The sequence below is a fragment of the Phoca vitulina genome, unplaced genomic scaffold, assembly GCF_004348235.1.
Source record: "Phoca vitulina isolate PV1807 unplaced genomic scaffold, GSC_HSeal_1.0 scaffold22, whole genome shotgun sequence".
In the NCBI taxonomy this organism is placed as follows: Eukaryota; Metazoa; Chordata; class Mammalia; order Carnivora; family Phocidae; genus Phoca; species Phoca vitulina.
Window position 1 is genome coordinate 9,870,404 of NW_022589725.1, and position 22,332 is coordinate 9,892,735.

Genomic DNA, 22,332 nt, shown 5'->3' on the forward strand with positions numbered 1-22,332 from the left:
CTAGCGTTCTGGATGTTTGAAAGTGAACAACATGTTGGAAGTAGAGAATTAGAGTAACAACACCCTTTAAGTATTGTTAATTTACAGGAATGTCTGTATTTGGGGAATGGAATTGTTAAACTTGATGTCTTGGAGAGTATGCTGAGTGTTCACTGGGTTCACTGGGGGACGGGGACGGGGACAGGGCCAGGGCCAGGGAAGGAAGTGAGGAGAGAAGGGTTCTGTGCCCGTGAGTCTTTAAAGTTCCGTATGTGCATTTTAGTTAATATTGCTGTGTGTCAAAGGATAAACAAGTCCTAATGCCCGAAGTATATTAAAAGTAGAGGTAGTAAAATAATCCCTTTATGAATGCCCTTTTGTTAGTTGTTAGGAAGGACTGTTTTGGGAGTGTCTGTTAATCCACCTCTGAGAGCTAGATGTAGTCCTATACTTAGTCATTAAAATGGTGGAGGGAGCAAAGGAGGGGTGGAAGGGAAGGGCTTTTTGCTAGTATCTCCACACCGTTGTAGGTTATAACCATAGGTCTGTATGGGCGTTTTTATTAAGTACCTGTGTTTGTTGTGGACAAGTTTCATTATTTTGTAACATCTAAGCTTTTTGGATGTCCTGAGGTGACAATGTATGATAAAATGTACAGCTAATGCATTAACCAATTTATAAGTTTCTTTTTGTTATCATTGATAGGAAAGAAGCATCTTGGACGTGGAATTGTTAAGCTGTCTCTGAGAAATGTCAGGACTTTACTAAGTTGGCAGCAGAGGGGCAGAAGGAAGTATAGAGGGAGAGATGTATGCAGATGTGTTCATATTTACATTGTAATAATAACTGTTAATGTGTGTGCGTCTCTTTGGCTGTACTATAGGAATAAATTGATTCAATGGAAACGTACCTCCTTGCTAATATTTGAATAGTATAGATTGGATAATGAATTCTTTTTAGAAGCATTGTACGTTGTGTACTCTTACTTTGTCTCAGTTTTAATTGAACATTAAGGGAATGCGGTATTTTAATTGTAACTCTGCCAGTATCTTTATCTAGAGGCCTGTTGCCATTTTTGTCTTTTATGAAATTTTTGTAGCCAAGAAAGGCAGGATTACATTTTTTTTTTCTTTCAGATGGAGTTGGTGTAGTGTATTCTTGGTTATCAAAATACTCAAAGTTTGGGGACTTTGAAATGGTAAATATTCATGGTGATAAAAAAGCATGATACATAACTGTACAATCTTAATTACATTAAAATACTTACTTAGTAGATACACACATGGGACCTAGAAGTCAAACTGTAAACTGCTTGTGATTATGGATGACTTTGTTCTTTGCTTCTTGTGTTTTTCAGTTTCCTTTTATGCACATGTTAACTTTTAAAAAATAAATTTTTAAAAACCTACATGGAGCCTCCATTGCTTGCAAAGTCCTCACACTCCCTGGAACTACAGTGTTCGCACCCTTCAGGCCGAGACTCAGGTCTCTGACACCTTCCTCTGTTGCTTAGACATTAGCCCACCTCGGTGCCCTGCTGTCTTTCCAGGTAACCTCACACTTTGGTGATTCCAACTTTGCTCAAGCTATTCCTTCTGCCGACAGTGCCCTTTCCACATTTTTTCACTTGGCAAAATCATTCTTCATTACCCAACTCCATTTTTAACTTCTATACAGACTTGCTATGAGAACCTGACACCCTAGAATTACGGCGCCAGAACCAAATGTCAGAAGTTAGGCCCTTACCCTTGCAGCCCCTACTTGGGTCTCTCCTATATGCAACCACTTGGACCATCGTTACCTGGACGTCCACTGGATGGAACTCACACCATGCCTGACATGGTGGGGGCTTACCAAATGACTTAAATACAAAGGGGACAAAAGCTCAGCTTTTCAGACTAGTAAGGTGTCACTGCTAATAGGCACTGGTCGAGTAGTGGGGGCTCCCCAGGCCATAGCTGACCAAACCAGAGGGTGCAGGTCAGATAGAGCATCCCCCAACCCCAAATCAGACACACAAAACATTTCTCTCATGGTAAATACCTGAAGGATTCTTACTCCCAGCTTTGAGGTGATGCTCAAGAGACTGGCCTCCAAATGTGGGAAGGAGCATTTCTAGTGTTTCCCTGGGTGATGCTGATCTAACCCAAGTGGGCTTGGAACCAGGGAGGGCAGGTAGAGCAGACCCTTCCCATTGCCTTCAGGATCAGGCCTGAACTCCATCTTCTGTCGTCCCTGTGAGATAGGTGTTAGCTGACTGAGATGGACTTCAGGAAGACACACGTGCACTTGGGACTACTCGTCTGAGTCTGCAAGCCCCAAATCCACCAGAGCTGGAGCTAAAAGCTGAAGCTCTCCTCTGCAATTTAACGTGGATTCACCCGTAAAGGCTTCCAGGGGGGGAAAGGGTCATAAAAAGCTGAGAGAAGAGGTTAGGTCTCAAGCAGTCTTGGACCTCTAGAGCAAAGCTATCCCTCAGTGGACAGAGGAGGAAAGTGAAGTCCAGAGGGGACAGGCCCCACTGGGAGCACACCTCATTGCTGGCAATATGTATTGCCAGGGAAAGAGAACTGCATCGGAGTCAAAGGCCTCCGTTCTTGTCTAAGCTCTCTCACTAACCGGGGAACACTGACCAGCGGATCCTCTTTGGGCCGCAGTCTCCTCATCTGTAAAGGAGGGGTCCGTTCTGGCTGGCTGATGAGGGGTGCCACTCTGGATCAGATGCTGGGCCTTTCAAAGCCGTAGACTTCATCAGCACCAGAGTCAGGGCCATTCTCTACTGAAAGGAACCAGAGTCCTTGGAGAAATGACTAATTCTAGGATTACATCGGGGGAAGTACAAGATCATCCAAGAATATCCTGTTCTGGCAGAAAATAAAGTGCTCAGAGAATGATAAGAGTGTGTCAAAATGATTGCTTCAAAATATAGACTGATAGTAACAGGTTCTGATGCACTGAATAAAAGAGGAAGCCATGAGTCCAATACTAATATAAATAAATGAATTAATGAAAAGAATGATAAGGAAGGAGATATTTACATAGTTCAATATCTCCTCACAAAATCCCTATCAAAACAATATGACATCATTGAGTGAAAATGCATCAGCAGAGTGAAAAGGCAATCTGTGGAATGGAGAACATATTTACAAATCATATATCTGAAAAGGGGTTAATATCTACAATATCTACCAACAACTCCGACAACAACAACAAAAAAATGGACAAAGGACTTGAATAGACATTTTTCCAAAGATGATATACAAGTGGCCAAAAAGCACATGAAAATTGTCCAACCTCATTAATCATTAGGGAGATGCAAATCAAAACCACAGTGAGATACTACCACACACCCATGAGGATGGCTAGGAACAGAAACCAGCATAACAAATGTTGACAAGGATGTGCAGAAATCGGAGCCCTCATGCACTGCTGGTGGGTGGGACCCAGGATGACAGTTTCTCAGAAAATCAAAACTAGAACTACCATGTGATTGCAGCAATCCCACTTCTGGATATATGTCCAAGAAAATTGAAAGCAAGTTCTCAAAGAGCTATCTGCACACCCATGTTCATAGCAGCACTATTCACAAAAGCCAAGAGGTGAAAGCAATCCAAATTTCCATCAACAGATGAATGGATAAGCGAAATGTGTATACATGCATGCAATGAATAGTATTCAGCCTTAAAAGGGAAGGCAATCTTATCACAACGTGGATGAACCTCGAGGACATGGTGCTAAGGGAAGTAAGGCAGTCACAAAAAGACAAATACTGTAGGATCCCACTTATCGGAGGTTATCTAAAGTAGTCAAATTCAGAGACAGAAAATAGAATGGTGGTTACCAGGAGCTGGTGGGACAGGGAAAAGGGAGTCGTTTAATGGGTACTGAGTTTCAAATTTGCAAGATGAAATCGTTCTGAAGATCTCTTTCACAACAATGTAAATATACTTAACACTACTGAACTACTCACCCCAAAATGGTTAAGATGGTAAATCTAATGTTTTTTTTTACAACATACATACATATGTACATAATTTTTAAAATAAAAAGGGAATAAGTATCGAAAGTGACTTTACAGTGGAGACACCATTTCAATCCAATAATCAAAGTTATCCCCAGCAATGGGCCAAACAAATCTTGCGCCACCAGATAGCATCCAATAAGAAGAACACAGCCTCACTGCTATGATTCCTGCCAAAGATGCATAACCTAAATCTAATCATGAGAAAACATCAAACTGACCCACACTGAAAGACATACTATAAAGTAACTGGTCTATATAATCTTTGAAAGTGTCTCCGTGATCCATTTTCTTCTCGATTCTGATTTTTTCTTGGGGATGGGGAGGATTTCGAAGTTGAAGAACGGGTGGAGGGCAAAACAGAAGACACAGAGGGTCGGGGGCCCTGCACAGCCCTGGGGTTGGGGGCAGGCTGGACGCCCACACACCAGACCCCTCAAAGTTTACAAATGATAGCAGTGAAGCTCCAGAAAGGGAAGGAGCCTGGCTAAAAGTCACACAGCACATCTCTCGATGGGCTGCTTTCCCACAGCTACGTCCACAGGCCTCAAGCCCACAACCTCCAGCAGCCATGAAAAACCCATGTTCTAGCTTTGGTGCTGCTTCTCAGCCACCTGGAAACTACTCATCCCCATTGTCGGCTCTGAACCAGTGGTTACAAATTCTGCAACTCAGCACCCTTGGGCTGAAGCCCTTTAAATCCCCACAAAGCAGAAAGGCCTCATGGTGAACTGGCCTCTGGTGGCTCCGTGGGAGTTGTCAAGGGACCCGTGTCACCCCTGAGACTGTCCATAACCAAAGGTAAGATTCTTCCATGAGTTACATAAAGGGAATGGAGGATTTAAAGAATGCTTTTGCTTCCAACCCCGAGATGTGATCCTAAACACTTTCCTATCACAAACTCTGGCATTATCTCCTGTGTTTATTTTTCAAATGCGTTTTTCCATTTTCCCCAAACAGTGGAAGCTGTTAGTGCTGGGGCTCTATTTTGGGCTCGAGGGGCCTGGGTGTGCCTCTGCAAGTATGACTATGCTTTATTTACATATGGAAAAGCATTCCAGAGGGCGGTTATATTCTCTCTAACACAGTTCCAGGGTTGTGGGTAGTGAATCCTGAAAACAGGTGGCTTGTTTGGGAGAGATGAGTAACGCGGCATAACGGCGCACGGGCAGCCACGCTGCTCGCCTAGGAGGGCACCGGCTGTGGAGAAAGCACATGCATTTCCTGCAACCGCCGCCTGGTAGCTGAGTGAGCTTGGACGAGGCCTTTGCCACACCAGCCCTGAGGCTCCCCGTCTGTCAAGTGAGGATAATGCCAGGAAATGTTTTCAGGACAAGTGATCGCCTCTCTAGAGTGCCTCACACAATGCCTGGCACGCACTGGGCACTCAGTACCTGAACCTGGGCCCTTCCCCTGGTGGTGGACCCCTGTGGGCTTCCAGAAGCTTGCATCTGTGCCCAGGTGGGCAATAAGGAGCACTGAAAGCAGATGGTTGCTAACACTGTGCTCCTTCTAATCCAGCACCCTCCCCTCACCCTCACTCAGGAAGGCCTTTAGCACTGGTTAGGAAGACTTAGCCTTCCAAAGCCTCAGTTTCCTACTCCACCGAAGGGGAGAGAGAGTCTCTGGTTGGCCAAACTGATCTCAGTCAAAAAAGGCGCTAATAACATCTAACGTGTACTGAGCACTCACTGGGTACCAGGAACTTCACAGGTGCAGCCCAAATATACCTGTGGGCCCATTCTCTGCTTGGTTACTGAATTCAAAGAAACAGCAGTACTGCCCAAAACCGTAATTAAGAGCCATTCAAAAGTTTACTTGGTTTCTTCAAGAAAATACCAAAGGAAAACATAACCTCAATGCACAGAAAAGCTCTTTGAAAATCTCTTTACATTTCTCATTCTCAAATTCTTCTCTCTGCTAAATGGTGGCTTCAGAAAAAGCTCCGCTCTTCCTCTGCTCCCCTCAAGACTCCACAGTCTCTCTCCCCACACAGCGCCCTCACTCCAGGGTTGCCCTTCTAGTTGACTTCCTCACCCGCCATGTCCGTCCTCCTATTCTGGAAGCTTCTCTCACTTCCCAGGAAGTGGGACCAGGGGTCGGGGTGGATAAAATCCTACATCTTGCTGTACATGTAGCACCTCCTTTTTCTTTCTTTTTTTAACTTTTCTTTCCGGTTCATGTACCATCTCTTTTAATCCTCAACAGCCATTACGTGGTAGAGCTGGGATCTTAACCCAAAGGTCATCAGCCTCTGTAGTCAGATGCTTAGCAAGACGGCTGTCACAGAATAAGCACTCAATAAAAAGTTTCTCACCCCTTCACACTGGTCATGTCATGTCTGCTCAAGAACCTTCAAGGATTCCTCATTCCCTAGAGTAGGGGTCAGCAAACGAGGCCACAGGCCAAATCTGGCCGACCACCTTTTTTTGTTTGTTTGTTTTTGTAAATAAAGTTTTGTTGGAACAGTAAAGTTGCTTTCACCCAACAGAATTGGATAGTTACAACAGAAATCGTATGGCCTGAAAAACCTGAACTATTTATTATTTGGCCCTTTACAGAGTTTGCTGACCCCTGGTCTAGAGAATAAGAGGGAACAGAGGCTGCCTCTTATCCTCCTTTGGATCTGCTATGAAGCAAGTATAAACAAAAGTAAATAAACTTCAAATGAGTGAATAAGCTGTCCATACCATCATCTTGGAGCCACAGCCCTAAATGCAGAGAGATCCCTAAATACAGTCAGACACCCCAATTTACCTAGTCCCCAAACAGTGCCACCTCGTCCCTGTAGGTCACAGACAGCCCCTTCTGACCTGCCGCAGACATCCCAGACTCCTTGGCCATCCAGAGCTATCAGAGAAGTCAGAGATGATTAAGTCCTCTACTTCTCTACTCTTTAATGTCCACACCCTCTTCTGATAGAAAAATTCCATACTCCTCCTTTTTTGCTGTGCAACATAGTTTTCTTTTAAATTCAACAAGCAGGGACACTGGGGTGGCTCAGTAGGTTAAGCAGCTGACTCTTGGTTTCAGCTCAGGTCATGATCTCAGGGTCCTGGGATCGAGGCCCACATCGGGCTCCACGCTCAGCCAGGGGAGTCTGCTTCTCCCTCTCCCTCTGCCCCTCCCCCTGCTCACGCTCTCTCTCAAATAAATAAGTAAATCTTTAAAAAAAATAAATTCAACAAACAAAATGATAATGTTGAATGTGCTTTACAAACTGTACTCACCTCTCATGAAGACCATTGATCTTGTCCAATTTGCTCACTTTGCCACTGGGGAAACAGGGGCAGGTACAGGGCTCAAGAGGGTCCAGTGGCATAGAATCAGAGCCTGGCTCTCCAGAGCTCCCGAGGCCCAGCTCAGTGCTCAGGTGTTCCTCCTAACCTGCTCCTTGCCAGGTGGGGTAGGTGAATGTGTGGGGTGGGGAGCGATGGGTGGAGGAAGGCTCCTGTCTTCCCTGGCAGCCCCAGGCCAGGCTCACCTGCTGCTGTGGCCTCTACCAGCCCCCCCCCCCCCCCCAGTGCTCTCAAAGCTAAACCATGGAATTTCCCAAGGGAGAGAGGTGATTTGGCCCAGTGCTACCGACAAAGAGAGTCGGCCCAGGTCACTAACAGGCAGCCACAGATTCGGGACCCCCCAGAGGGGCCAAGGAGCCCTCAGTAAGTCCAACCTACCACCACCTTATCTCTGGCCTGCCTCTTCTCTCTCGGGCTGCTAGCTCTCCATCCTTGGTACCCAGGACACCTGCTCCTGTCACTCTGCCCATCTGTCTCTCTGGCTCCTTATACCTCCCCCCTTGCCCCCACCCGTCAGGCCTCCTCCAGTCTCTGGCAACGCCCTGTCAGAGGGGCTCGCTGAGCACTGGCAAACCAGCAGCCTGGAGGCCCAACACAGCCCACATCTATGTTTTGTTTGCCTAACACAGTATTTTAAAAACAATTTGAATTAGTTTCTCACATTTAAAAACCAGTAGGAATCATCTAAAATATTGGGTTTCTTGGTTCTCTTGAAAAATCTAAAGACTGGCAGTACCAGGCCTGCATTATTTCCTGGCATGGCATTGAATGAGGATACGGAGCAGTTGCTCCATCTGGATGGGGAATGTGTGTACCAGTCCCCACCACTGCCTGCTGCCTTCCCAGTCCTTCTGACGCACTCTTTACATGACCTGCCTGGCCTCCGGAAGGCAGTTGAGTTTGCAACCCCAGTCTTGCTCACTTTGATCTGAGCCCCTCTGTACCTCCCATCCGTCTCACCAGAGAAGACCCTCCCACCCTGAGACCACCCCCAGGGCTTAACCCATCCACACCCAGCCTCCTGACCATCCACTCACTCAAGCCCCACAAGTATCAGGGGAGAGAGTGCCCCAGCTGCCACCCCCAAACATCTCTCCAGACCCACAGCCCCCAGGAGCCCTGACTCTGAACCCCGCAACTCCCATGGTGGTCGCTCAGGAAACAGGGTGACAACCCAACATCTTTTATTGGGTCTAAACAAGGACTCCTGCATTCTTATACTGAGGCAGGAGTTCTTGGATTTTATATCGGGGTGCTGTGATGGCTTCGACGATCCTCAATGGGGGGAGGTATTTCTGGGGTGCCATGAAAACGGGATGACAAGGTTTAGTCTCCTTGTTGAAGCTGCACAAATCCAGAATCAGAGACTTGGGGCTGTAGATCGCCTTCTTCTTGGGCCTGATCGGGGTGAACGGTGGGCGCTGACGAGGCTTCACCAGCAGCCGCAGTAGGTCCTTCCGAAAGCTATCCCAGCTGTTCTGCTGAAGGAACTTCCGGCACAGATCGTCATCACTAAAGGTGAGGGGTAGATGCTGAGTTTCCCACACCAGCCCCTCCTTTCCCCCTGCCCCTCCAGTCTTGCCTCCTGCCACTCTTCCAATTCCTCAACACAGTGTGCTCTGTCCCACCTGGGTACCTCTGCCCAGACTCCTCTCTGCCTCCTCTGCCTTTCCACACCTTCTTCCCCTAGAACCGCGCTGCTCTGTGCGGTGGCCACGAGCCACATGTGGCCACTGAGTACCTGTGGTGTGGCCAGTCTGAATTAGAGATGTGCTGTGAGTTTAAAATACACACCAGATTTCAAAGACTTAGAGCAAAAACAAATATAGAGACTCTCATTAATAACATTTGTGTTGATTACATGTTGAAATGATAATATTTGAGACACACTGAATTCAATAAAATATATTTTAAAAAGCAATTTCACTCATTTCTTTTTACTTCTTTTTTTTATTAACATGTAATGTATTATTTGTTTCAGGGGTACAGGTCTGTGATTCATCAGTCTTTTTACTTCTTATAATGTGGCTACTAAAAAGTTAAATTATATAGGTAACCATTTATCCATCAAGGAAACGTAAGGCAAAGCCACAATGAGATACCGCTTATGCCCACTAGGATGGCTATAATTAAAAAGACATAAAAATGTGTAATGAGGTGGAGATATTAAAACAAGGGTTTTGGTACACTGCTGATGGGAAAGTAAACTGGTGCGGCCACTTTGGATAAGAGTCTGGCAGTTCCTCAGAAGGTTAAACAGAGTTAACTTACAACCTAGCAATTTTACTCCTAGGTATATGCCCAAGAGAAACGAAAACCTATGTCCATGCAAAGCCTTGCACAAGAATGTTCATAGCAGCGTTATTCATCATGGCCAATAAGTGGAAACAACCCAAACATCCATCCACTGACGAATGGATAAAATGTGATATATACATGCAACGGAATATCATTTGACACTAAAAAGTAATGAAGTCAGGGTGCCTGGGTGGCTCAGTTGGTTAAGCATCGACTCTTGGTTTCGGCTCAGGTCATGATCTCAGGGTTGTGAGGTCAAGTTCCGTGTTGGGCTCCTCACTCAGCATGGAGTCTGCTTAAGATTCTCGCTCTCTCTCCCTTCCTCCCTCCCTCCCTCTCTCTCTCTCAAATAAATAAATAAAATCTTAAAAAAAAAAAAAAAGGATACTACATACTACAACATGGATAAAACTTGAAAACACTATGCTAAGAAGCCAGTCACAAAAGACGACACATTTTATGATCCCATTTATGTGAAATGTCCTGAACAAGCAAATCTATGGAGACGGAAAGTAGATTGGTGGCTGCCTTGGACTGGTCTTGGTGCCCTGGCTCTATTCCATCCCCTACCCCAGCAGGAGCTCCGGAGGGTGGGGAACGTGGGGGAGGGGAGCGGGCTCAGCACTCATTGGCTTAGTTCCTTCTGAGACCACAGCAAGGGAAGGGCGTGTTCCATTTCCACTGACTTGCCTGTGCTCTCACCTAAGGAAGCAAGCCTAATAAGTCGCTAACGAATTAGAACATTCTTCAGAAAAAAAAAAAGAACATTCTTCTGGCAACATTATATTGACCAGGGCAGGGTCAACTTTGGTCCACAGAGATCAACTTAATAGAAAATCCAGAGGTCAGAACGGGCTAAAGTCAGCTCCTCTCAGCTTAGTGGTGATTATGTGCACCTCTCAACCCCGTGTGTTCAGTGACATCAGGTTGGTAGGTGGAAATTGGCCATGGTGGGAATATGTACACCACAGAAATCAGTAAGCCCTTCAAATCGGGCTTCCCCACCATCCACCTCCCAGAGAGCTGGTTGTTAAACATTCACCAGCACGCCACTGTATACTCCACTTAGGAAATTCCACTAACTCCCAATTTCTTCCATTAAAAAAAAACAAAAAAACAAAAAAACCGGCAACACCTAACTCTGACTTAGCACTTACCATGTGCCCAGCATTTACTTGTTAACCCATTTAATCCTTACAACTACCCATTTCACAAACATGGACACTGGGGTTCAAAGATGCTTACAGGACTCACCAAAACCTAGGAGGGGGCAAGCGTGTGATTACAGATTCTTAGGGGCGCTTTTTTTTGGGGGGGGGACTCAGTCCAAGTTCAGACATACAAGAGTCCATGTCGCCTCCTGATGCTGATGGTCATATTGATTTCTAGTTAATTTTTTCACAAATGGGGTCACTCTTCTAAAGGTCTCAGCTTGCTGCAGGGCTTTCACTTCCAATCTCTGCCTCACGTGAACTAAAAGTTTCATCTGTCCCCGCAGGCTATAAAAACTTCAGCCCATGGGGCACCTGGGTGGCTCAGTCGTTAGGCGTCTGCCTTCGGCTCAGGTCATGATCCCAGGGTCCTGGGACCGAGCCCCGCATCGGGCTGCCTGCTCCGCGGGAAGCCTGCCTCTCCCTCTCCCACTCCCCCTGCTTGTGTTCCCTCTCTGGCTGTCTTTCTCTCTGTCAAATAAATTAAAAAAAAAAAAAACTTCAGCCCATGATGGCCTTAATCCCCGGCCCAGCCCACACCCACCGGGCAATCCCACACTAGATCTTTTAGGTTCTCCTTCATTTTGGCCCTCGGAGATTTCCCTTCTCTCTTGGGAATTCAGCTGTTGGTTCCATTCTGCGTGGCGTGCTTTGCACGGGAGAGACCTCAGCTTCTCCAGCTCATAGCATTTGCAGGACAGGTGTCACTGTCACTGAGTGTGTGATCTTCAGGATGTCACGTCCTCTTCCCTGGGCTTCACAATCCTCAATTAAAACATGGAGGAATTGAGCTAAATAATGGATATGTTTTCTGCCTGCTTTAGCAGTCTAGAAGCCATGAGTTCAATAGTGAATGGATAAGCCGGAATTCTATCTGTCAGCACTGTGGACCATTGCAGCCGAGTGCTGACCGAGAGGCACAGATGCTGAGGGCTCAAGCATCTGCCGCCCTCAGGCCTATAGAAACCTCTTCTGAATTTTAATTCAACAGGCATTAACTGATACCCATCATGTGCCAGGCATCATTTGAGGTTCTAAGGCTCCTAAAATACCTTTTTTTTTTTTAAGATTTTATTTATTTGAGAGAGAGCAAGCTTGAGCAGCAGGGAGGGGCAGAGGGAGAGGGAGAAGCAGACTCCCTGCTGAGCAAGTGGGGGGGGGGCATGGGGCTCCATCCCAGGACCCTAAGATCATGACCTGAGCCGAAGGCAGATGTTTAACCAACTGAGCCACCCAGGTGCCCCGACACTGAAAGGTTTTATGCAGGAGTTTAACATGGCCAGATCTGGGTTTTAGCAAGAGCACAGATAACAGAAAGGATCTAGTGGGGAGGAGATTGAGGCAGGGGGCCCAGTGGTAAGACCAGGGGTCTAGGCTAGGGGTCCCAAAGTGTGGGTGTAGGGTCATGTCATCTAGTGAGGTGAACAAGATCCACTGGGGTGTGTGAAAAAAATACAGGACATCATTTATATTCATCTTTGTCTTATTCTTCTAAAGATCTATTTTGGTATGTCCATAATGTATATTTTAGCACAGCAATATATGTATGTAATAATAATAAATTAACATATGTTATTCATATTTACATAAATTCTAGGGGGTATATACTCAAACACTTCTTAGTAATAACAGTGTGAGATCAAAATAATTTTACAACCACTGGTCCAGTTAACTTTTACATTAAAAAATAGGGTTTTTTGACATTATAGAAGTATTCACTCTGGAAAATTTGAAAACCAGGGAAAAGTAAAAAGAAATATTTTGATCGAATCTTTCAAGATATTTTATTTTTTTAATTATAAAAGTAATATCATCATTACCAAACATTTGGAGAATAAAGGAAAAAAGGAATGCCACTCTCCTGACAACAACTTTTTTTTTAGGGGGGGAGGCGGTGGGGAGGGGCAGAGGGAGAGAGGGGGAGAGAGGGAGAGAGAGAGAGAGAGAATCTTAAGCAGACTCCACTCCCAGCACAGAGCCCGACACAGGGCTCGATATCACAACCCTGAGATCATGACCTGAGCTGAAATCAAGAGTCAACACTCAACCAACTGAGCCATCCAGGCACCCCCTGACAACAGATTTTAAAAAGTATTTCTTTTCGCCAAACTATGGAGAGCGCCCAAATGCCCATTGACTGATGAATGGATGAAGAAGATATGGAGTGGATATATGTATGGAATATTACTCAATCAGCAAAAAGAATGAAATCTTGCCATTTGCAGCAACATGGATGGAACTAGAGTGTATCATGCTAAGTGAAGTAAGTCAGTCAGAGAAAGACAAATACCATATGATCTCACTCATAGGTGGGAATTTAACAAAGAAAACAGATAAACATATGGGAAGGGGGGAGAAAAGGAGAGAGGGAAACAAACCATAAGAAACTCTTTAACATTAGAGAACAAACTGAGGGTTGATGGAGGGAGGTGGGTGGGGGAATGGGCTCCATGGGGGATGGGTATGAAGGAGGACACTTGTTGTGATGAATCACTGAATTCTACTCCAGAAACCAATATTTCACTGTAAGTTAACTAAGTAAAAGTTAAACTAAAGAAAGAAAGTATTTATTTTCTTCCCTCATTATAAAAGCAATGCACACACACAGCAAAAACAATATGAGAGGAATACATAACAATAACCAGGAAGTACATTTTAGTCTCACCTTCTAGACAGAATGACTCTTACAAATTTTCAACATCACAGATGTCATCGCTTTTGTTTATTTCCTTCTAGGTTTTTCTCTTGTGTTTTACAAAGGCATAGCCATAGAATATATACAATTTTGCATCCTTTTCGTGTATCATTATATCACCTATTTTACCCTACTGCTACAGAGTCATTAAACTTACAATTTTTTTAATACAACAGTTATGCTCTATCAAAGAAACACACCACAATTTCTAAACTATCTCCTTAGTGTGACACGTGTGGGTGGTGGTGGTAGTGGTTTTTCTCTCTATCATGAATATGGCTGCTATGAACATCTCAGCGCATGTAGCTATTCCCATAATTTAATTACATAAATTCAAAGGTAGACCTTTACTTCAAAGGGTATAGCCCTTGTAACATAATACTAAAATTATTATCAAAAGGATTGAGACAATTTAAGGGATACCAGCAACTACCGGTTTCATTCCCCCCTTCTCAGCATTAGGTATTAGCACTTTTTTTCTTTCTTTAACTAAAACAATAGGTGAAAATTTGTTTTATTCGGTCTGGTGGGATGTATGCACATTTCCAGCACTGACCTGGGGTAGTTGACCTTGAACCTGGACAACTTCTCTGTTACCTCGCTGTCGATCAGTTCACAGAATTTTTCTTTCCTCACCCGTATCATCTCAGCTCCCAGGCTCACGAGGATCAAGGGCCGCATGTCACGCTGGTTCTCCGGGAGGAGGATCTGGTGAAGGCCCTGGGGAACAGAAAGTTCCAGAAAGTTTGACCTCAGAGACTGTCCACTTCTACCAGCAGATTATCTAGATAGGAAAAACGAGGCCCCAGACAGACGGTGAATCCATCTGGGGGTCATTCTGCAAGTGATGGGGAGAAGGTCAGGGCTCCTTCTGCTACATGACATCAAAGGCCTCTGACGGTTGGGATTAGAAGAGCCTGTAAGGAAGGCACTTTGTCCGTGTCCTACCTCCATGCAGGCTTTCCAAGAATCACACTCTTCAGGGTACAGCTTTTCACAAGGTTTTCCCCATGTCCAATCTCGACTCTTGTGCCAAGTAAAGCCAATTTTCTCCTCCTCATGCAGTGACAGAATTCCAACAGCGAGTCTTCCTCTTCTAAATCTTCCCTTCCGCAGCCACCACACCCTCCCTCATCCTCTCTGCAGGTCTCTGCTCATGTGACCCCACTGGGCCTCAGTTACCTTCTCTGTCCCTCACAGACCTCAGGGGTCACTGGCCTCCTCTCTGCAGCTCAGTTACTCCTCTGGCTCCCTGGCCATGATGATGATGATGATACGACAGCAATATTTATTGAGCATTCGCTACATCCCAGGCCCTCTTGCTGCTGCCGTGGGTATAACTCATTTGACACCATCACGGTCCCCCATGAGGTGGGTCCTATTGTTATCCTCATTTTACAGAGGATGCTGCTGAGATTGAGAAACTTGTCCAACATCACATAGCATGGAAGCAATAAAGCTAGCATTTGAGCCCAGGGGATCTGTCTTCGGAGTCCATGCTTTTAACCACTATACTCTGAGGAAACTGAGGCACAAAGAGGTTAAGTAACTTGCCCAAGGACAGAAAGAGGTGGAGGCAGGATTTGAACCCAGCGATCTCTTCAGGGCTCCACTGAGGGCAGCACCGTTGGCAGGTACCCTCATCCACCTGCAACCCATCCCACACACACCAGCCAGTCAGGGCCCTTTTCTGCCTAAGCCCTTCAAATACCTTCCCATAGCACGCAGGATAAATGAGAACTCCTCATTGTGGCCCCAAGGCCTGGGCTATCTCAACTTTGCCTGGCCCTCCAGCCTGGCCTCATGTCACCCTGCCTTGTTTACTCTGTTCCAGCCATGCTGCCCTCCCTTCCAGTCCCCTTGACACACCAAGCTCCTTCTGGCCTCAGGTTTTGAGCTTACTCTTCCTTGGTCTGCAACACACTTCCCCCAGGTCGTCCCCAGCTTGTTCTTTTCACCATTCAGGTCTCAGTTTAAACATCACCTCCTCAGAGCTGGCTTCCTTGATTGTTCCATTTAAGAAGCCTGCCCCACAATCCAGCTTTCTCTTCCATTCCCAACAGCAGTTTGCACTATTTTATGTGTTTGCTAATTTATCTGTTTATTGCCTGTCCCCAGACTAGATCATAAGCCCCATGAGGGCTGGAAGAATGTCAGTTTACTTACCCACACTGGCATTTTGGGCCATGCTCAAGAACTCTCTGCTAAATGAATACTCAAATGGGGTAACAGAACATTCGAATTAGCAGCTCACCCAGGTGAATTTCCTCATTTTCTGATGAGGACACAGATTCAGAGAGGTCAAGTGATTTGCTCAAGGCCACACAGCTGTCTAATTAGAAGCAAAATGAAGATAAGGACCCCCTGACCTTGACCCCAATCTGTCATATCCCTTCTGCCCTGCCCATGGCTCCGGCTTGCCCAGTCTGAGGCCTCGGTCGGCCTGTTCCCTGGAGAAGCTGGTTCCCTTACACCTCCTGGCTCAAAACAGAGGCTCTTCTCCAGGCCCCAACCTCTGATGTTCCCAAGACTGACCCAGCTTCATACTCCTGCTGCCCACGTTAGGCAACTGTGATCTACGTGAATACAGGCGCAGCTGTCACCATTCTCTCTCCGACAAATGAAGTCAGGGAGACCAGAGTCTTACCGAAGACACATTAGGGAGACCTCCACAGGCATTTTCATCAAGAGTCATGCTAACACATATTGGGGGCGGGGGGCCTTCTCTGTGCTGGGCCCTGCGTGACGAACGAGGCAGCGGGTCTTTGTTCCGAGCCCTCACCCAAAGCCTTCTAGGCCTTCCTAGAGAATCAAGGCCAAGGTCCCTATTCCCGCACAGCAGGCCCTTGACAACACGGTCCCTGCTGCTCTTGCGCCATATTGCACCGCCTGCCCTGCCGTCATCGTCTGCCCAACCAGACAACGCCATTCCGCCCTCCGGTGCCCTCATTCGGCTCGGGGTGCCCAGCATCCCCAGCTGCTCTGCCTGGCGGTGTGAGGCTGCATTCACAGGCCAGCGCCTGGCCTCAGGAGCCCCGTGTTCAGTTCTGAGTGCCTTACCTGGAGGCACTAACTACCCTGAAGGAATGGAGGATGTTCTGACCGAATGAGAAAATAATTAACGGGGCACTGGCACTGTGCCTGGCTCCCGAAATGTTGAATGAAAGACAAAGTGGCATTCTTTAAATATCTAAGGGGCCATCATGTGGCTAGGAAGCTGATTTCTTCTGTTTTGTTCTTGGGGTGGGGGCGGGAGGTTGGGGGAGGAGCTAGTTAAAAGTTGCAGGAGGCAGAGTTTTGCTGAAAAAAAGGAAGAGCTTCCTAAGAGCTTGGAAATATTCCATCAGCCTCGAGGGAGGGCCGGGCCAGGGGCTGGGGCTCCCACCCAGTACTGGCTGGCCTTCCTGCCTCTGAAGACTCCCAGTCCCGAGGGGCAGGAGCATTAAGAGCCCACCACAGCGGGGGGTGACAGGCATATGAGGGGGACCCTGGAGATGCTGTAACTGAGGAACAGTGTTGAGGGCACGGCAAGGGAGCAGCTCTCTGGACTATGACGACCACATCCTGGATGATGACCACACATGGGGCTTCAGAAGACAGCCCCTCCCCGGGGCAGGTGGAGGACCACCTGCTGCCCAGCTCCCACAGTGATGAACTCATGGTCAAACTTGTTTCATCCATGCATTCCCCACCCTTCCAACTATTGGATAATTTTTTTTTTTTTTAAGTAGGCTCCATGCTCAGCGTGGAGCCCAACATGGGGCTTGAATTCATGACCCTGAGATCAAGACCTGAGCTGAGATTAAGAGTTGGGCATTTAACCAACTGAACCACCAGCACCCCGGATAATTATGTTTTTTAATAGACTTTATTTTTTAAAACAATTTTAGACTTAGAAAAATTGAGAAGATAGTACAGAGTTCCCATATAATCCCATACAGTTTCCTCTGTTATTGGCATCTTACATTAGTAGGATACTTTTGCTATGATTAATGAACCAATATCAATATATTATTATTATTGTTAACTCAGGTCAAGGAGTTATTTAGATTTCCTCTTTTAGCCTAACATCCTTTTCCTGTTCCATGATCCTATCCAAAACACATATTCATTTATTCTCTTATCTCCTTAGGCTCCTCTTGGCTGGGCAGTTTCTCAGATTGACCTTGTTTATGATGACCCTGATAGCTATTGAGGAGTACTGGTCAGGAATTTTGAATGACACCCGGCAATTTGGTCCCATGATTAGACTGGGGTTGTGGATTATTGGGAAGAGAACCACAGAGGTAAAGTGTCATTCTCATCACATCATACCCCATTTCATCATATTAAGGGACATACTATCAACACACTTTAACTACGGCTGTTGGCCTTGATCACCTGGCTACGGTGGGGTTTCTCAGGTTCCTCCACCGTAAAGTTACTCTTTCCCCCCCCCCTTTCTGTACTGTACTCTTTAGAAGGAAGTCACTATGTGCAGCCCGCACCTAAGGATTCTCTCCTTTAGGATGTATGTAAATTATTTGGAATTCTTCTGCATGGGAGATTTGTCTCTTCTCCCCTATTTATTAATTTGCTCATTATTTATTCATTATACAGTATGTTCTCAGAGATGTTTACTATATACTTTGAGTTATAATCGAATACGATTTTATTTTGTTGCTCAAATTGTTCTAGCTTTAGCTACTGGGAGCTCTTCCAGTTGGCACCTGTGTCCCTTTGATATGCCTGCCTCCATCAATGTAGGGTTTTTTCCCCCAATACTTCCTTACTCCATGGCACTACAAAACGCTCCAGGCTCATCTTGTCTATTTCCTGCCCTAGACCTAGAATCAATCATTTTCCAAGGAGCCCTTGTTCCTCTTATTGAAGAATGGTATTAGAAATCAAGATCCAGAGGAGCCTGGGTGGCTCAGTTGGTTAACCATCTGCCTTTGGCTCAGGTCATGATCCCAGCGTCCTGGGATTGAGCCCCGCATCGGGCTCCCTGCTCAGTGGAGTCTGCTTCTCCCTCTCCCTCTCCCCCTGCTTGTGCTCTCTCTCTCTCTCTCTCTCTCTGTGTCAAATAAATAAATAAAAATTTTAAAATAAGAAACCAAGATCCAGGTGCTAGGTTTGCTCATTGCTATTGGAGTGTTGTTTCTTTTAGGCCCTGTCAGTTGACAGAGCAAAAGATAGATGTTGAGACACATATCTATAAATATCTCCACGTGTGACCACCCGTATTTATATTAAGCTAAAAAGGAGTTCATACAGATGTCTTCAACAAATCCATTACCACATGGATCATTCTAGCCTCCTCCTTGCTTATCTGCAAATTTCTACTCCAGTGATGAGAAACCTGGCTGCCGTCACCTGCCATTCATTTACTGAATTGATCCATTTCAGTACACGTGTATTGCAGTATCAGAACTGTTAAGCATACACCCATGGGTAACGACGTTATCAGCTAGAATACAGTGCTCATGGGCAGTTCCTTCAGCTTTCAGTCTCAGGGACCCCAGCTGCCTCCAGCGTTACATAGGTCAGCCCTTTTTCTCCCACCCTCTTCACTGAGATCGTTTCATACATTTGTAGTATCATTAGATGCTCTTGTCATAGTCTGCATTCCCTCCTGGGATCCCCTGCCTCCTAAATGACTTTTTTTTTTTTTTTTTACAAATTGCATACATTAAGGTTCATTCTTTGTGCTATAAAGTTCTGTGAGTCTTGTCAAATGCTTAAGGGTTTGTCTCTTCCATTACAGCATCATACAGAATAATTTTACTCTCCTAAAAATCCTCTGTACTTTACCTATTTATCCCTCCTCCTGAACTCCAAACCTCTGGTGACCACTGATCACTATCTCTATAGTTATGCCTTTTCCAGAATGTCATATAATTGGAATATACAATACTTAATCTTCATATTGGCTTCTTTCACTTAAAATATTCATTTAAGTTTCCTCCATGTCGTTTCTTAGCTTGATAGTTCATTTCTTCTTATTGATGAATTGTTCATTGTTTGGATTTACCAGTTGGTTTATATTCGCTTTTCCATGTAAATTTTAGAATCACTTTGTCAATATCCACAAAATAACTTTCTGGGATTTTGGCTGGGATTATGTTGAATCTATACATCAAGTTGGGAAGAACTAACATGTTAACAATAGAATCTTCCAATCCATGAACATAGAATATTTCCCCATTTTTTAAAATCTTCTTTGAATTCTTTTATTATAATTTTTTAAAAGATTTTATTTTAGGGCGCCTGCGTGGCTCAGTTGGTTAAGCGACTGCCTTCGGCTCAGGTCATGATCCTGGAGTCCCAGGATCGAGTCCCGCATCAGGCTCCCTGCTCAGCAGGGATTCTGCTTCTCCCTCTGACCCTCCCCCCTCTCATGCTCTCTCTATCTCATTCTCTCTCTCAAATAAATAAATAAAATCTTTAAAAAACTTTATTTTATTTTTTATTTTTACTTAAATAAAATATTTATTTTATTTATTATACTTATTTTATTTTATTTAATAAATTATTTATTTAATTATTTAGATTTATTTATTTATTTATTTGAGAGAGAGAGCCCGCACGCAAGCATGGGGGAGGGGCAGAGGGAGAGGGAGAAGCAGATTCCCCGCTGAGCAGGGAGCCTGATGTGGGGCTTCACCCCAGGACCCTGAGACCATGACCTGAGTGGAAGGTGGATGCTTAACCGACTGAGCCACCCAGGGGCCCCGTGAATTCTTTCATTATAATTATCAGTTTTCTGCATGTGGATCCTGAACATACTTTGTTAGATTTATACCTAAGCATTTCATTTTTGGTGCTATTGTAAAGGGTATTGTGTTTTTATTTCAAATTCCAATGTTCATTGCCTTATACCCTGTGATCTTGCTATAATAATTTATTCACTTCAGGAGGGTTTTGTTTTGTTTTGTTTTTTGATTCTTTGAAGTTGTCTACATAGACAATCAAACAACTGCAAACAAGACAGCTTTATTTCTTTCTTCCCAAATGTTTTATTTCCTTTTCTTGTCTTAAGGCACTAGCGAGGTCTTCTAGTACAATGTTGAACAAGAGTAGTGAGAGGGTACATCCTTGCCTTGTTCCTGGATTATTTTAAAGCAAGTCCCAGATGTCATATCATTTTATCTGTATTTTGATATGTATCTCCTAAATATAAGGACTCTTAAAAAAACATAACCATGGTACTGTTATCATATCTTAAAAAATCAATAATATTCCTTAATATCACCAAATATAGAGTGGGATGTTTTTAAACCTTTCCTGTTACTACTTAACACTCCCAGCCTGCCATGTTACACACTCTATCATGAACGAGGCTCTCTGTACACTCACCACAGTTTCTCCTTCCTCCACAGTGTGGATCTTGATGTAGGCGCCCACTGCAGCCTCCTCAGGGAGATCACCATACTTGGTACTGATCATGGAACATTCAAGCGAATGAGGATTCCCGGATCTGAAATTTGACAGCTTGTTAAGTCACACAGCCAGTTCCTGAGGCCCTGGACAGTCAGCCCCCACTCTGCTGCACAGTGAGACCTCACCTCCCTGGAGAACTCACACTGCCCCCGGAAAGTGAGAAAACTCAAATCAAGCTCTGCAAGAGATCATATCAGGAACTGGAGAAGTTTAATAGCGGGGAGGCTAGCAGAGAAAGAGATAGGACCCCCTTTAAACACTTGAAGGCTGTTATGTGGAAGAAGGGGCTGATGATCTCATGCAGCTGAGCCAGACCGGCTGGATGAGAAGTCCAGGCTGGCTGACAGATGATCAACCTGAGGAAGACATTTCTAAGTCAGAGCTGTCCAATAATGGAAAAGACTGCTTTGAGCTAGAGTAAGCTCTGTGCCCCTGGGGACACAGCAGAGGTTGGGGCTCTCCTTCTTGGCAGAAAAGCAGAGAAGAAATGGCTTTGTTTGTTTATTTGTTTAAAAGACAGGTTTCCTTGGGCAGCCTGTAGATTCTGTATTTTGTTCATGTTGGAATTAATTTCACACAGGTGATCTTCTGCTTTCTTTGGTCTCAGGAGAGGTAGAAGGAAGAGACAGGCTATGCTATCTGGATTAGAGGCAGGGAAAAAATTATTTATCAGCTGAGAATATAGCTGATATATTCACCCAATTCATAAACTCACCCAACACATAAACAAGGCAGCCTATAATTCTCACCCCCCAGGACATGCCCAGCATGGTCTTTATTTTTCATTTCTGGGTCCAACCTGTCTCTTCTTCCTTACAGCAGAGAACCTGGGTCTGTGCCATCCCTACCTTCAGAAGAACTGGGACTGGGACTTCAAGCACTGGATCCCTTGGAAAGAATATCCATCAGAGGGAATAACAACTCAGAAGTCATGGGATCCTCCTTATGGAGGCCAGCAGGCTAGAAATGTTAATAGGCAAAGGACTTGAGTGTAGTGGTACTTGGGGCAACATGGAGATTGTGACACTGATGTTATTATTAGTATCATTGTGATATATATTTTATTTATTTATTTATTTATTTATTTATTTATTTATTTAAGAGAGAAAGAGAGCACGAGCTGGGTGAGGGGCAGAGGGAGAGCAGACTCCCTGCTGAGCAGGAAGCCCAATGCAGGGCTCAATCCCAGGACTCCAGGATCATGACCTGAGCGAAAGGCGGACACTTAACCAACTGAGCCACCCAGGTGCTCCTCATTGTGGTATTTTGATTTTACATTTAATGGGAGGGGGGAAGAGGTGTTATGTTGCTCTGGGTCCAGCATTGAGCTGCCTCTAGGCAGGTACCACTGAGTGTCCTTTCCTGCTCCTCAGCCTCTCTGGGTTGAGGCAAAAGCGCAGCCCTCAA

General features: G+C 45.2%; 1 protein-coding gene across 1 annotated transcript in view; it reads right to left on the reverse strand.

The window, feature by feature from the left end:
- Positions 1–8,469: 8,469 nt before the first annotated feature.
- The window catches only part of CNBD2 (cyclic nucleotide binding domain containing 2), a 44,602-nt gene continuing 30,739 nt past the window's right edge, over positions 8,470–22,332 (reverse strand). The window contains exons 10-12 of the mRNA XM_032420195.1: positions 20,842–20,962; positions 14,060–14,223; positions 8,470–8,811 (exon numbers count right to left, since the gene is read on the reverse strand). Of these exons, the coding sequence (XP_032276086.1) occupies positions 8,493–8,811; positions 14,060–14,223; positions 20,842–20,962 (604 nt within the window). The 3' untranslated portion in view covers positions 8,470–8,492. The remainder of the gene's footprint in view (positions 8,812–14,059; positions 14,224–20,841; positions 20,963–22,332) is intronic.